Source organism: Fringilla coelebs (genome assembly GCF_963513975.1).
Source record: "Fringilla coelebs genome assembly, chromosome: 8".
NCBI classification, from domain to species: Eukaryota; Metazoa; Chordata; class Aves; order Passeriformes; family Fringillidae; genus Fringilla; species Fringilla coelebs.
This window is the reverse complement of record NC_140066.1, coordinates 8,572,618-8,588,937: the sequence shown is the minus strand read 5'-3', so window position 1 is coordinate 8,588,937 and position 16,320 is coordinate 8,572,618. Positions and strand designations below refer to the sequence as shown.

At 43.0% G+C, this 16,320-nt stretch overlaps 1 protein-coding gene across 1 annotated transcript in view; it reads left to right on the top strand.

The window, feature by feature from the left end:
- The first annotated feature begins 8,797 nt into the window (after window positions 1-8,797).
- BICC1 (BicC family RNA binding protein 1) overlaps window positions 8,798-16,320 on the top strand; it is a 90,086-nt gene continuing 82,563 nt past the window's right edge. The window contains exon 1 of the mRNA XM_084210118.1: window positions 8,798-9,164. Coding sequence (XP_084066244.1) covers window positions 8,963-9,164 — 202 coding nt within the window. The 5' untranslated portion in view covers window positions 8,798-8,962. The remainder of the gene's footprint in view (window positions 9,165-16,320) is intronic.

The following is a 16,320-nucleotide window of genomic DNA, read 5'->3' as shown; positions in this document are numbered from 1 at the left end:
CCCACAACTATTTAAGTTAATAATTAAAAGGCCTTCCCCTAGGGTTAACCAAGTCAAGTTAGTTATTCTTCTCATTTAAAGTGCATGTACTAGGACCAAAAATGAAGACTGTTGGATGATTTTGCATTTCATCCATGCAGAGCTTGCACTATAACCACATACAGAAGTGCAGTATGCTTCCAGAAAAGCATAATATTGCTCCATACTTTGGCATTTGTGACAGAGTGCAGCAAGCCACATACCTTGAAGCCATCCAAGCCTCTCAGACTGCTATAGAAAACATACCTGAAACTGCCCTGGTGACTGCCCCAGCTTAAACAGCATGGCATTCACACAGAATGCAGGCAAGCTGTACATTTAATCATGCATTTACAACGTTACTTCCACTTCACACCGGCTGTATAGACACCTTTATACCTTACATCTATGGGGACTTGTGACTGGTAATGCCAGCCAGCCCCTTCTCCAAACAATGCTTTAAAAAAGCAAATTTACTTTAATCCTAGTGTTTGTCCCAGCTTTGCATGAAGACTAAACCATAGGAATAGTAACACTCTTCCTGTATAAGTGCTACAGTAAATGACCACCCTTAAGGGATTATGTTCTGAATAAAATCCATTCAGGACTGTGTGCTATCCTGTGCCCATTACCATCATCCTGCCATCAGCTGACTGCCTTTTTGGGAAAAAAAAAAAAGGCTCTCAGGCAGCCCTGCTAACTTGGCACACTGGAGAGCCTGCTGAAGGCAACAACAATTATTCCAGAAAAGCATCATTAAAATAAGTGCTTAGCTTTAGAAAAAAACACTACATTACAGCATTTCAGATGATTCTGAAATGTCACAGAATCTTCTGGAATCTCAGGCTTTTCTTTACTCTTTGCAGCCTATTCATACATAGGATAGAGAGCATTCCTACATGATTCATCTTGCTAATAGACACATTTAGAGGAACCCTGGTTGTTTTTTTTTTAAGGGCAGCATAAACATCTGCCTACAAAATAAACAAAGCACAGGATTTTTTTTTTTTTTTTTGACAGCAACTCTTTAAGAATTAGCATACCAGCATTTTGAGGCTCAGGTATTAATTAGGCAAACTGAAGCACATGCTTGATGGCATTATCAAAAAGCATTCTGAGATCTCTGGATCAAATCTTTATCTGTTTCATGTCCAGAATAATTTACTCCAACGTATCTGTGTGAAAACATCCAAGAGCAAAAGCAACATGTCCACTGGAGTTCTTGGACATTTACAGTCACTGACCTGACAAAACACTATTACAGACTTGTTTTAGGAATGTTATTCAGTCTTTTCAGTGCTTCCTGTCTCTGCCTCTGTGGGCTAGTAAACTTGACTTGAACAGTTTGGTTACATTAACCTAGCTTTCCTTGCCATTACTATGATATTTTTCTTTCTTGCGAGTACTCTGAGTCATTTCCTTAAATCTTTGCTGGTTTGGCTGCAGTCTTCAGGACAGTAGGAATTGCCAATGCTCCTCTTCTACTCCTGTTTTTAATTGTGCTGTGTGCAGGAGCCATTGCTCTATTAGAGTAGATTTATCTGTTTAGTTGAAACAATTACATTTTTGCCTAACACAAACCATTGAAGTTCAGTTGCCATGATAAGTTCTTCAAAACCATATAAGGCTCCAGATGTGGAGGGTCTGAGCCCAATGTTTTGTGACTATTCTGATAAAACCCACGCAGATGAGCAGCAAGCCTTTAGACACATGGCCATACCACTGCAGCCTTTCATGCCTTCATTTAAGCAGAACAAATGGAAAGAAGTCTCTACACCCAATTATATAAAACCATCCAATGCGTTCTAATGGCTCATCTACTCCTCTGTGTATACTTAGGCCTTGGGCAGAGGAAAGCAGACAGACAAAAAAAAGGAAGGAGAAAACTCAATAGGTGAAAGACCCACCCAGGGAGTCCCTGTGGTAACAACAAGAGGCAGGACAGGGAACAACCTACCTGCAACCCAGAAACAACATCCAGTCGAGGCAGAGCAAGAGCCTGAGAAGCAGGGAAGCTCAAAGCAGGAATAGAAGCTCTGGGCAGAGCTTAAATGGAGCTCCTGTGGCCATGGGTAGAGGGTGTGGGTGGGGCCCAGCCCAGGTGGGGCTGATCAGGGCAATTAAAGCCTGTTACAGCCAGAGCCCTGACCCTGTGGGAGAGGGCTTCCCAGCCTTTAAGGATGAGTAGTTGAGAGAAATAAAAACAACCATGTTCTAAGTGTTAAATAAATACAGGTGCTTTTTACACACTAGTGACTCACCAAGAGCAAACAATTTTATAATAATGAAGCCAAATATTAAACCTGTATGAAAGAAACAAAGCTCAATAAGAAATCCTCCAATCCCATTCTTTGTTCAGTTTCTGATAGATACCCCAAAACTAGCGTCAACAGCCACTAGCTTTTATTGTTGAAGAGGAAGTACATTAATAACTTCAGCCATTATAATCAATATGAAAGCCTTGAGAGACTGAAGGAATCTCTGCAAAGGAACTCTGTAAAGGAGTTTTTTCTTAGTTGAGGGACTACTATAATAATTGAGTAAATCTTATCTGTCGAGACAAAAAGAAGAATAATTTTTTTTTAAAATGTATCACTGTTAAATGCAGCATTTTAGCTATTCAGGATGCGAAGAAGGATGTACACTACATCATACCCCAGTAAAAGGAAAGAAAAATAACCAGAATATTCCTAATAAAGAAAGTTGAACCATTTGGAATCTGAATCCAGAAAACACTTTTACCTATCTGTAATTTTATTTCCATTAATTTTGGAAGAAACAGAGAAAAACTGATTCAGTATACATTTATTTTAAATCAAAGTATTAACAACAGTTGTAAACTTAGAATTTAGTTCAGATACCCTCTCCTTCAATAAAACCACTTTTTCCTGTTTGACTCTTTATGTGAGTGGAATAGAAACAATGTACAACACCTAAAAAATCCCCTGTGAAGATTACAGTGTAAAGAGGCAAGTTTCAAAACAGGAATATTTTTTCTTACTCCAGGAAAGCTTTTTTCCAGTGGCTCCTAAAGATGAGAGAGAACCTTTCTTGTTCTTAACTAAGGAAAGAATATGGTTATCAAGTTCAGGATTTAGATTAGAAACCAATTTTTCCTTATTTATAGATTAGTAATGCAGTTCCTTTGACAGCAATGTATGATGCTGACATCTGACATGACAAGCAGATTCCCAGTGCAGGATCATTGCTCTCATCCTGTCTGGTTCTTTAGAGTGCCATATTCAATTCTAATTCCTGTTCTTATTCATTAATTGCTCCCCTTACAAATTAGGCAATATCAGTTTTCTTTTTCTATTTGGTAATATTTAAATTTCTCATTATAGTGTTTTCTAATTAGATTTAGAATGTGAACTATGGCTTTGTTTCTGAGAGCCAAAATAGACAGGTTTTGCTCTGGCCAGAAAGAGCCCGTGCCATTTCCAAGAGTGAAAATTCCTGGACTTCTGAGCCTTGTACGTTTGTTTCCAATTCTCCTAACATTTCAGAAAAGACAAGGTTCACATAATCCATCTGTTGAAAAATCTTCCAGAGATTAAGATGTTTAAAACTGCATGGCTCTAATAAATAACAGTGTATATATAAGGTTATACAGCACATTGAACGTTACCAAATGTTAACGCCTCATGTGTGATCCCTGAGACTTTTAAGCTGAGATGCAATGGTTTTCTACAAGGTTCACCAAGGCTGTATTTATTTCTCTGCTCATTCTCACAACCATTAATGACTCTCCTTTGGTGATGGGTGAGGTACCAGAAAACAGAAAAAGGTCAAATATAGTGACTGTCTGTAAAAAAGGCAGGAAAGGCACCAATAAATTCTAGACTAGTCAGTTTAACTTCTTCTCCCAGAAATACTCTAGAGTAACAAAAGTAATTGGAACAGGTAATTGGAATAGGTAACATAATAACAAGAGTCACACACAGCAAGTACAGCTGTGACAAGAATAAATCCTACTGGACTAATGTGCTACTGTAACAAACCAGGAATGTCTGCAGCAGCTGCCATAACTCAGGACTTCAGCAGAGCTAAATCTTATTTCCTGTAACATTCCCATAAAAAACAGCAAAAGTTGTCAATTACATAAAAATGTGCAATAAGCATCCCCACACAGGACTGCTGTGACCATTAGGATGGAAGGATGCATCAAAATACACAGATATTCTGTCCTGGGCCTACATCTCTTCTGTGTTTCATTGGTGAATCTACGAGAAAACTGAAAGTATGCTCTGGGGGGTGTAAAAACTGAAGCTGCAGAAGTACAGCATTAGTGCAAATAGATGTCAAAAAACCAGGGAACACAATCTTTAGGAAAAAGAAAAACCAGGATCAAATTCATTTGGGACAAGACCAGGAGAGCATGCTGAGCAGCAGTACTCAACACCAAAATGGACCAAAGAACAATTAGCTGGATGATGGTATTTTCAGAAAAGGACCTGGGGGGTTACAGTTCATCAACACAAGCCATGCAGACAGGATAAGCACTACATAAAAATGAATAACCAGGAGTACAGGTTATGAGGCAGCTGGTAAGATCATGCAGTCCTGTCCAGCACTGGTCAGGCCTCAGCTAGGGTACTCCCTCCAGGTTTGTGCTTGTATTTCGAGGAGGATGTAGCTTATTATGGAAAGAGTTTCTTGCAGCGAACAAGAAATATGACCTCTGAGAAGGAGCTGGAAGACTTAGGAGTATCTAGATTAATGAAGGTAACTCTTAAAGATTAATCAGTGCTTGATAAAAGTATTTATAAGCACCAAAGTCTGATAGAAAGAAGAAATAATTCATTCAATGTGTCCATGGTGGACACATTGAGTGAATAGCTAAAAAACTTGATAATAGCTTTAAGTTGCAGGAAGAATAATCCAAGTTACTTATTAAAGGGAGAAAATAAATACTTCTTGATGGTAAGTGAAACACAGGAATTTCCTGGATAGGTCATGAAGACCTCATAATGAGAAATTGTAAAGGAGTGAATAAACAAATATCTATCAGAAATGAACTCAGCATAGTTAGGAGATGAACAAGATAACCTTTTTTGTTATCTCTTTCAATCTTTTTGTTTTATGGTACTATAATTCTGTATCACTAAAAAGATGCTTCAGAATCTCTCTGCCCTTTGTTAGAAAAAGAATTTATCTGGGGAATTTCTAGGGGTGGAAAAGTTTTTGTAACAGCTGTGGAAGATGTTTTATTTATTTGCTGGTGGCTGCACAGTACTTTAGAACACAGTAGGCCACGTTATATTATTCTGACAAATTTAAGTTTTTGGGACTCAAATGGGGAATATGGCATAACATCATGAAAGACAAAATATTATAGGCTCTTACTTCTGTAAAATAGTGAATGCAATAAAGCCTTTCAAAACACCACCAGCATTAATTTTCACCATCAACAAAACTATCCCAAATAACAAACCCCAGCTTTAGCACTCCTTCTAGAAAAGCATTTCTAGATACTACAGACGATGAAAGAATCTGTGCATCACATTCTCTTTCCTGACTCTCACTTTGCAGCTTTCCAAACCACTCTTTTTGCACCCACCTCAGGGAACTACAGAAAAGAGCACTTTGCTTCATCATGGTGCTGTGAAGAAGAGAAATTTGAGATCAAGAACAATAAAGAAATGCAAGCTCTGCAATACAGAGTGTGCTGTATTAAGGGTAAGTTACACTGTCTTACTCTTTGTTTATATTTCACTTCTCCTCCTGGCCCGTGCAGTGCAGACACATCCAGCCATCAGCCCCAGGCACTGGGAGCAGCCCCGAAGCAGACCTGAGCACATCCAGTGGTGCTCTCAGCATGGTGAGAGCTCTAATTTCTCATCCCCCAGGCAAGGGCAGACCCACACCCTTCCCAGGAGAGATCCTGCACTGCTCTTGGTCTGGGGACTTTGTGCAGCCCCAAACACGTGGGACTTATTACAGTCGATCACCCAGTTCATGAAGTTCCTTTAAATTCCAGGATCTATTTCACCCCAATGAATGTGGGCTCTGCACAGAGGCTGAGTGTGACAGTGAAACATTCTCCTATTCAGTTATGCTTTTTCTGAGATTTGCAGATATTATATGTGTATGTGTGTGTGTGAGGTGAGGGAAGGAGACCAGGATGAAAAAAGAAGGCAGAGAATGTAGCAAAATAGACATGGTACACCAGAATGAGAAAGATCCTGTTATTCTTTTCTTTGATCAAGCTATTGGCCCCAGAAAAAATGGCCAACATAAATTATATATGCCAAAGTCAACTTCAGCTGATGTTCTTTCTAGCCATTTCATCTTGTATCTGCCAACTTCCACCCATTTCCCCTATTTTATCCACATGTAATCGTATGTAGCCATTAAAAATGTGTTTTTCTACTTAGTTCAAGTTTTCTGTGTAACAGGCATTTATTTTATTCTTCCCCTGCAATATACTAGGAAAATAAAATGTACTTTATTCAATTGAAGTGGTAGAGTACTGAATTTAACTACCAATAATAATGCCTAATGACCATATCCTTTTAAAAGCATTTATATGGATTTCAGTAGGAAATCAAAGAGTTTGCTTCTTATTTTTTAATCTAAAAGCACATTAAGAAAGGGTTCTTTTCAGTGAATAGAAACTAAACTGCGGAAAAAAATAATTTTTAAGAGGTCTTTGATTGACTATATTATTTTTATGGCTGCTGAAAAAAAGATTACTTTTGGGTTCAACTAACTGATGAGAAAGAAGGTTTCTGTGGCCATATTTCAGGAATGGATAAAACACAAGGAAAGGCACCTCCTGGACTTCCTACACTGAGAATCTCTGACTGTAAATCTCACTAATTAATGAATGGAAAATACCCAAATAATTGTTTTGCTCAGAGGAGCTAAGCACCTGTAGCTGTTGTGGATTGTAACTGGTGCTGTCAATACTCATCACTTGTGAATATTTGGATGGTGCAACTGACAGGTCCTGGCATCTAGAAGACACACAACTCCAGCTGGTGTTGCTCTGGGGTGAGGCAGCCCACTTTGCTCAATTTCAAGTTGTTTAGATAAGGACAATGTTCACCTTCCCATCTACCAAAAAAAAAAAAAAAAAGAAAGAAAAGAAAAAAAAGAAGGAAAGAAAATATAGTGCTTGATGACTGCAAACATCTCAACTGGGAAGGAAAAGACTTTCAGTCTTTCCTGAGACTACCCCACATACCTATAATGATATCACACTACAAGGAAATAGTAAGAGGGAGATTGCACTGTTTTCAAGACCTACATTCATATTTTGTTCTAGTGTTTTTGACTTTAGACATTTTATTTCCTGGGGCCATGGGAAGTATCAGAGGACCTTGTGGGCGGTGTGTTGTTACCTGCAAGCTGCTGGCTAGCATCCACAGAGGCTGAGAATGCCTCACTCCATGCACGTAATGCACAACTGGAATCCTGGGTGTTGTAGAATTCATGCTGTCATGGAACTAAGTGGGAAATTTGTGAAGACTTGGTAAGCCCAAACTGGAACTTTGTAAAAACAAGTGCATTTTGAGACTGGGCGCAGTGCAGGTCCCTGGATCTACCTAAAGTACCAGCAAATCTCACAAATGTTAGCATGGTCCTTCAGGCTGATGTTATCAATGAGGTGAGGTCACTGTCACATCAACTGTCACATAATTTTTGTATTGGCATCCAGAGTGCATCCAGTAACCTGGTTTGGCCACCAGAAATGCATGGATGCTCCAGCTCCGCAGCACTGCAGTGTAGGATACCTTGTGGGATTCCAGACCCAGTGCTGGATAATCTCTCTAGCAGACTGGAAAACAGCAGAAAACAATGATCAATTGAAGCAGAAAGCTTTTGTTGGAGTGTGTGGTGTGTAACATTTTGTGTCAGAAAGGATTTCTCTGATCCAGCAGAAACAAGACAGACCCAAAGATAGTGGGGTGTCCATGCTTCACTCATTGTCCAGGTGATTGGGACAGTCACACTTGGGCAGAGATGGGCCTCCTGAGCAGCATCTGGCTGGGGGAACAGCAAAATGCCACCAGTGCCACCAGGCCAGTGTGGCAGCTCATGCTGATGTTTTCTCTACACCACTGCGCGCTTCTGGGCTCAAACTGTTTGCAAAGCGGTATGAACTGTGCCGGAGCACACCCAGCTCGGATTCTGGGTGTGGATAAACGCAGTTCTGCTGGAAGGTGAGGAATCCGTAACCCAGTCACTTGAGGTACAGCAGCACAAGGCACTTCTCCGTCCCGCGGCTTCGTGCAGCGAAACATCCGAGCGGGGATTCGGGGCCCTGCCCAGCGGGAGGGGATGTGCCAGCCGTGGCCCCACGCAGTGACTGCAGGACATGCGGCCAGCTGGTCCCTGCCGCCCTCACCGGCGCGATTCGGGATCGGCTCCGGGCACGGTGCGGCTCAGGACCGCCACCCGCCTGTCCTGTGTGTCGCCCGGCGCCGCTGCCGACCCGCTCTCAGGGTCGGGGGTCGGCGGATGCGGCGGGATCCCGGCTGGCAGGGTGATCCCGGCTGGCAGGGGACCCCGGCTGGCAGGGGACCCCGGCTGGCACAGACCCCGGCCCGGCGCCCGGAGGCGGGGGCGGTGCCGCTGGGGGCGGTGGCATCTCCCCTCTCCTCCCCTGCCCTCCCCCCGTGCCTCCCCGCCCTCCTCCGGGGCCGCGGCGCTGCCCCCTCCCGCCGGGGATATCCCCGGCCCCTCCCCGGCGGGCGGCGGCCCAATGGAGGTGGGGATGCTGTGCGGGCTGCGGGCGGGCTGGGGGCGCCGCCGAGCCGCGGACGCCACCGGGCCGGGGCCGCGCTCACTCGGCGGGGAGCCGCGGGCAGAGGCGGGCGGCGCCGGGGCTCGGTGCGGCGGCGGCTGGGATGCGCCGGCCGGGCGGCTCTGGGGGCAGATAGCGTCCCGCGGGGAGGCGGCCGAGTGGGGCCCGGGGCGGCGGCCGCCGGGCAGCGCCATGGCGGCGCAGTGCGACCCGCTGAGCGGGTACCTGCCCCAGCCGCTCTCCGACCCGGGCTCCAACAGCGAGCGCAGCGCCGACTCGCCCGCGCCCGGCTCCGAGGAGGACTCGGCCGGGCCGCCGCGGCCCCTGCACAGCCCCGAGTGGGGCGAGGAGCGATTCCGGGTGGACAGGAAGAAACTGGAGGCCATGCTCCAAGGTGAGGGCGGGAGCGGCGGCGGTGCCCGGGGGGCGCGGGGCGGTGGCGGCGGCCCGGAGGGGCGAGAGGGGGCCCGGTCCCCGCCGTGCCGTGTCCTGGCTCCCCCTTCCCCGCCGGAACGGGAGCCGCGTCCTGTCAGCCCCTTCCCCGGGCGCTGGACGAGGGCCTGGGTCGGCGAGAGCCCCGTGGGCCGGTCCCTGCTCCGGGCGCTGTCGTGGCCTCTCGGGCCGGGGCTGCTCCCGCTCTGCCGGGGAAGCGGCTCCCTGTGCCCCCGGAGCGGAGCCGAGCGCCCCGGCCCCCAGCCCGGGCGGCCAGATGCCGCTTGGGGCCGGGCCGGCCCCGGCGTCGCGGGTAGTGCCGCTGCCCGGCCCCGCCAGGGCTCGTCCCGCGCCGCTGCGGCTCGGAGGGTCCCGGTCCCTCGGAGTTCCCGGAGAAGGTGACATCCCGCCCGGGCACGGCGCTGCGGGCTCTCGGCTTTCGAGGAACAGCCCGGCGCTCGGGGAGCCGCCGGAGCCGGGCGTCCCGGCCGGAGGAGCGGGAGCGGCTCCGCAGAGCTGACAGCGGCCGGCGCTGCCGTGCGACCGGCTCGGCCCTTGGCTCCGCTGTATGGGGGTTTTTTGAAGGTTTTTTCTTTCCTTGAGGCTACATATTTTATCCCAGTATGTTTTGAATTATCTGCTCTCAGTGGAAGTTACGTAGGCAGCTTTTGACAAAATAGGAGTAGTAATTGCTGGTTTTGTTGCTAAAGAGCACATGAGTGGGTTTGAACCAGTTGAGGATGCTGCTGAGCGGGGTGATTCCCTTGGGCTGTTCCCAGCTGTCTGGTCTGAGGAGCCCGTGAGAACCGAAGTGAGTTTCAGGCCTTACAGTGTCAAATCTCAGGGTGTGTCTGGGTCAACAAGAAGAGACGGTGGTTGTTTCAAGAGGGCGCTTTTTCCTTTGGAACTACTGTTTTGTAAACATTTGATGTTACACTAACATGGTAACTCACATATTTGTGTACACTTTCAGAACAAACCCTTGACAAATGTTTTACCTGGTGTGTCACAAAGAAGGCGTTTTGGTCACTTACTGGAAGCTTTGGGTGCTCCCTATGTGAGCATCCCCTGTCAGGGCACCTTCCTTCCTCCTTGCAGCAGTGGAAGGGAGGCTGTGGGAGCGAGCAGGAGAGCAGCAGCTGGTGAGTTGGGTTGGTCACTGAAGAGCTGCAGTTTGACTTGGTGACTACAACGATTGGAATTTTTTTAATTGAGATGGTCTCTCCTGGGGGTGAGTTAATCTTTAATCAGTTAATACTTTAGAGCTAGTAGAAAAATCTCATTATGTAATGCAGTAAAGAGAAAGGAATTTGGAGAAACAGAGAAGCAACAACTATTTATAAAGATGTGCTCATCAAAAGTGTCTGAAAACCAAAACCACATGGGTATTTCTGTGTAAGAAGTGGTAGAGAAGGGTCAGAAATTAGAGTTCTGTAAGAAGATGAAGGTTGCTTTAACTTTTTCTTCTAGCAGCCAAATAAATTTCCATATTCTCATCTCTCACACAGTCCTTTCTTCTACTGCTTGAGGTAGTAAGCATGAAGGGATAAACAAAGCTCCCAAGCAGAAAATAAATACTCTCTAGGTTGTGTGACCCAATAGTAGCCAGTGTCAAAATGTAAGATTTTTCTTTGCTCCTTTTTCAAATTTTATTTCTTTATTTCTTCTTACCTTTGTAAAAGAATAAAATAGTGAAAAATATATGAATGATAGAGCATAGTGAGTAAATACAAGGAGAATGCTACCTGGTTTTTGATGTGGGGTTGCTGTTATGCCCTGTCTAGAACACACATTCTTCAGATGATGGTTTGAGGAGGATTTGTTAGCCTTTCCTTTGTGGAAAGGTATATCCTTTGTGGGTATAACTATCCACAAAAAGGAAAGTTATCCTTTTTGTGGTGGAAAGTTTATACTGGACTTGGAAATAAGTGGCTGTATGTGAAAATCTGAACTGTCTGGCTTACTGTTAATGAAAAACTGTTTATTAGGAAGCAAGAAGCAAACATAGTAGTTATTTCTGTGAGAAAATCGAACTGTTTGGTAAACATTTTGTCAGTTTCTCTCCGTGCCCTCTCAGTTTCCTCTCTGTGCTTTACAAATGTTTGTCTCATCTCTTGACTTACAAGAACCTCAAGCACCAAGCAGCTCTGCCAGGGAAAGCATTGTGAAGCCAGATCTGTACCTGTTGCCCAGAAATTCAGTCAGCTATGCTGCTGATTACAAGCCAAACTTGATTTTATTTTTTAACTTCTCCCACCCTCCCCACCTTTTGTTTGTGTCTTTCTTTTGGGAGTGAAGCTTTGACTTGCCCTACTAGGAAAGGGACAATGGAGAGGAAGCAGTGTGAATCATCTCCAGGAACAAACTCCAGTTAGATAATTTGTAGGGTTGTGTTCCCTCTGGTTTCTAATACAAGATCCTTTACTGGAAGTTCTTGAAATATGCAGAAATTGCATCATGGAAAAGAAAAATCTTTTCAATCCTAGTGATGATGAGCAGGTTTCTTGTTTCCAAAAGTTAGCCAATTTTTATGCTTTTTTTTTTTTTTTTTAATTTCAGGCTGGTGTAAATACAGATTTTTGTTCATATTGGATGCTTAAAGGCTCCTCTTTTGCTTTTACTAGATAGCTTGTTTACATTTGGGAAAGTTACTTTTAAAATGATTAAAAAACTTAGAATGTCTTCTAGTAATCACCACACTTTCTTATATTATGGAAGAGTGAAAATGTATCATCTTTAGTTCAGTTGTCTTTAAAGCCAAGTTTGAAGGAGCATTTGTTGAAGGAACTTATCAGGAAATGTTCTCATTCTTGCTTGGGGGTGCCTTGGTGTTTTTTTTTCTTTTTGCTCATCAACATCTATTGTTTACTGTGCTAATTGTGAAATGTAAGAAAAAACTATCTAGGAGAAAGAATATGCAGCAGCTCCCCGTTCAGCTCAGTGCTTCTGTTACTTCTTGCATTACTGAGTTTTTGTATGTGCTGTTGTTGTGGTTATTTTCATCTTTCCCACAGTTTGTGGGCTGTTTCCTGAGGGCCAGGGCTGATCCCAGCAAGGCTCACCTGGGAATATCAGCCTCGGCAGCTCATGGGGGGACTGGGGCACCTCCCTGTGAGATACAGAGTAACTGCAGTAAGTGCTGTAGCAAGAACTCCATAGCTGTCTTTAAAAAAAAAAGGAGGTGCAGGTAGTTTGCTACTAATTGTATGGAACCAGAAATCCCAGAAATCAAATCTGACTTGAGGTGTCAAAAATTTTTGATAGATTTGAGAATGTTTCTGCTACCTTTTTTTTTTGGTTGTTGTTTTTCCTCCCCCCACCTTAAAATATTTGTATTGGTATTTCCTGAATGGTTCTGTTTGGAATATCAAAACCTGCAAAAGCTGTGGTAAACCCCTTGCAGATAAGAACTGTTTTTTCCTTGTGTCCATCTTCTTTGTTTGACTGTTTCATTACTTGAATGTAGATGACTGGAATTGTGTCCCATAAACAAATCTCAGTCTTTACAGTGGGGTGTAAGCTCTCTTATGCCTCATGTCTTCATCAGTTTCTTGGTGAACAGATGCTTCTAGAATTATTTTTTTATCTAGGAGGCCAATATGAGTAAAACAGATCAACTTTTCAGCAGTGACAGAAGATGGTATTTCCTAGTAGCCCAATTAATTACAGCTGTTCTGCACAAATTCTGGTTAATGCTCAGGTGACTTCATATTGTGGGATGATTTACTTAGTGTCTGAGTGCCCGTTACCATAGGAGCTGAATATTATTGTAAAGAGGCAGAACAGTAAACTTAGGAAAGCTGTCCAAAAAGTATAATCTATCAGCTGATGTTGCAGCAATCAGTAGGCTTAGACAAGTTGGCCATGAACTTTAAAAAACCACCAAACTAAAGAAAGCAACACCTTTTTTTGCTTGCGTGGTGTGTCTCATTCTTGGTTACAAAATGTTATGCCAATCTTGCATTTCAAATAATCCTTTTTCTGTGTCATGTTCTTTAGCAGATGTAGGGGTTTTTTTATGTGGTATGTGTGGTTTAATCACTCACAGTTAAATACTTTTTGACTTTATAATGTACTATCACACGATAGTAGTTTGCTAAAAAAAAAAAATCCATGCTGTTTTTAATAAGAATCTAAGTCTAACAATGCTGTGTGGGCCATATTATATATGGCTCTTTCATTAAAGTACAAAACTGTGTAGTTAAAATTCTGTATTTCTTCACTTTGTCTTGTATTCTTTTGTACCTCATCTTTCATTTTGAGGACTCCTCAGGGTAATTTTAATCAGAGATCTAAAACTTTATGGGTGGTGGGTTTTTTGTTCTGTGTTTTTATTGGTTTTGTTGGGATTTTTTTTCCTTATGAGGTAATTCAGCATTTGCCTATTTATTGATAAACATGTGAAGAAAAGCACAGACCTGCATGCCCAGCAAACTCTGAAGAGCACCCAGTTTGCTCTCAAGCTCATCTTTACAGATCAGGTTGTGTTGACACCAGGTGGGCACCTTGGAAAATAGCACAGGGTATGGTGCTGTCTGTATTGGTTGTGTCACAGGTCAGCTGGACTAGGCCAGAATTAGAGGAATAATGTAAATTCTAACGATAATAGTGGCTCACTGGTTCCTTTCTAGGCAGGAAGGACAAAAGTGCTGTCACCAATTCAATATGAGCAGTCAGGCAAGCTGCTCATTGAGGTGCCCTTGTGTAGCTCTGTCTGCCACTGCAGCATTGAGAGAGCTCTTCCCCATCCTACTCCCTGTTTTGGTGCTCCTTGCCTGTCATGGGAAGCTAGAAAAATGCTCAGCTAGTAATTTTCTGCCCAAAACAACCCCTAATTTTCTTAGGGGGAGGTGACACAAATACTTAGCTAACTTTTTTTGCATGGTTTAATCCACATAAAACTTACTGTAAATTGTTCATTCCTTTGCCTAAAGGTCACCCAGAGACCATTGTCAGATCTTGATTTTACTTATGCAATGCCTCTTTCTGATGTCTGAATGATAACCAGCTTTTGTTTGCTGATCCATCAGGTGAAGCTTGTGTTTAAACAAGTATATTTTCCCTGCTTAATGCATAACTTTTGGAAAGTTTACTTCAGTACTTTCCATAGTCTTCTGCACTGATTTGTTTCATCTGCAGAGAATGAGAAATCGATACGTGTGGCAGGCAAAGTTTGGGGGAAGTGGAGTGGGGGGGAAAGAAAAGTGCTCTTATTGGAATGTGCTAAAGAAGACAGATATTCTAAGAAACCCAGGCCTCTACTGAGTGCTACAAACAATGGTTTTATTAGAGGCTGGATCCTGAAGATACAAATTTTGAGCAAGTTAGCTGCTTAACAGGCAATTGTAATGTTCTTGTGATGGTGCCTGTGCAGGGAGGGCAAGTTCCATGTTAAATTTATTTTGGGGTTTTATGTTTAAATGGCTAAGCAGCAATTACTGATATTCCCCTGGATTTTTTGTGTGTTGTGATGGTGGTAGAAATCTGCACAACAAAACTTGGTGTACTGTGGTCCTTCAAATAATTAGTGTACCTTGCTTGCAGCTGAAGTTAAAAATACTCAGAGTGCTGGTGATTTATACTCCTGTTTACAGTTCCCATGTCCCTCTTGGAGCTCCAAGCATTGTGAACTATGTCTTATCTATGACCAGATTTGTACTGAAATATCTTACTCTTTATTTTAGTAGGTCCTAACCACAGTTGCTTTTCCTAGAGGAAGAAAATGTTGGGGTTTCCTACTAAATTGTGAGATTTCTGTTGGTGGTTTTATTATGTTTTGTTCCTTGTAATGTGTCAGCATAACCTATACAAGGACATAGTTGTGGGGAAATTGGAACCTTCCTAATAGCATTTACATTTGGTTTTTAACTTCTATGTAGCAGGAAAAAAGAATCCAAGTTCTTTGTCAGGTTTTCAAATCCCTGAAGTGCTGAATAGTCTATTTCTACAAAAAATAAATACATGAAATGAATTTGTGTGACTTGTAGTTCTTGCATTCCACTATTAACAATTGTAATAATACCACTTTCTCAAGTTTCAGTGTTCAAGTAGTACAAGGGACTATCATGGTTTGGCATGAGCTGCTGAGTTAAGTATTGCTGGCTTGCACATTCCTGTTGGTTATATTGTAATCTTTACCTCCACTGGAAAATATGTCCTATTTTGAGTACTCATTTCAGACTCTTGGCTTTATGCCTCTCAAACAATGAAACATGCTAGTTTTCTTTAATTTCAAACCTCTGTGTCGAAGAACTAATAGCTTTTTAAAAAATATTTTTACAGTAGTGACTTTTGCTGTGAAGACTCTTTGACTTTTCGTGAACTTTGAGCTTAAAAACTGCTATGACTACACAAGTTGGAGTTCAGCTACAGAAAATTACCACACCTAATAAGCTATCTGAAGGAACAAGCACTTGATTTAAGGTTTGATTCTTTAAGATGCTACCTAATAATCAGTGGTAATTTCTAAAATAATTTTGACTTAAGCAATTCAAACCATTGTTTGAACATAGCCTCAGCTCTTGTTCAGGCTTTGTTTTTGTTTCTTGCCTCTGGCTCAGAGCAGTATGAGTGTATTGCATGCGGCAAAGGAGCTCTTCATGTTTCGGTGACTTTTATAGCTGATTTATGTAAAGATATCTGCAGTGATATCCTCTTTACTGGAATAAATAGTTTCATGTTAGAGTTCTATTGATGTTTTGAAGGACCATTCCAGAGTGAGAGTGTTATCTCACTAGATAATACAGTCTAAGGAATCTGAGTAATCAACGAGTTCTCTCATGTGTGAAAGCAGGGTTTGGATATTGGGTGGAAAAACTCTTGATGTCTCTGCAGAAAAAGATGTGTGTGATGGATAGGGGATTGAAAACAAATCTGAAAACAAATCCATAACTGTGAATACTGTGTCTGGATAAGTCACTTGCCTGGTAGCACAACTCCATGTAATTTTTCTGCTGTAGGCCAAGTTTCATGGAGAAGTTGATGGGCATGTAGCAACACTGTTCTGTCCCAACTTTCTCCTGCTGTGCAGCTCTGATGAAGTAATAGACACCAGGGCACAGAAATTGGGAAGGCACACCATAGGTGTGTGCCTGCAGGACTGTTCCAGGAGAACCTTT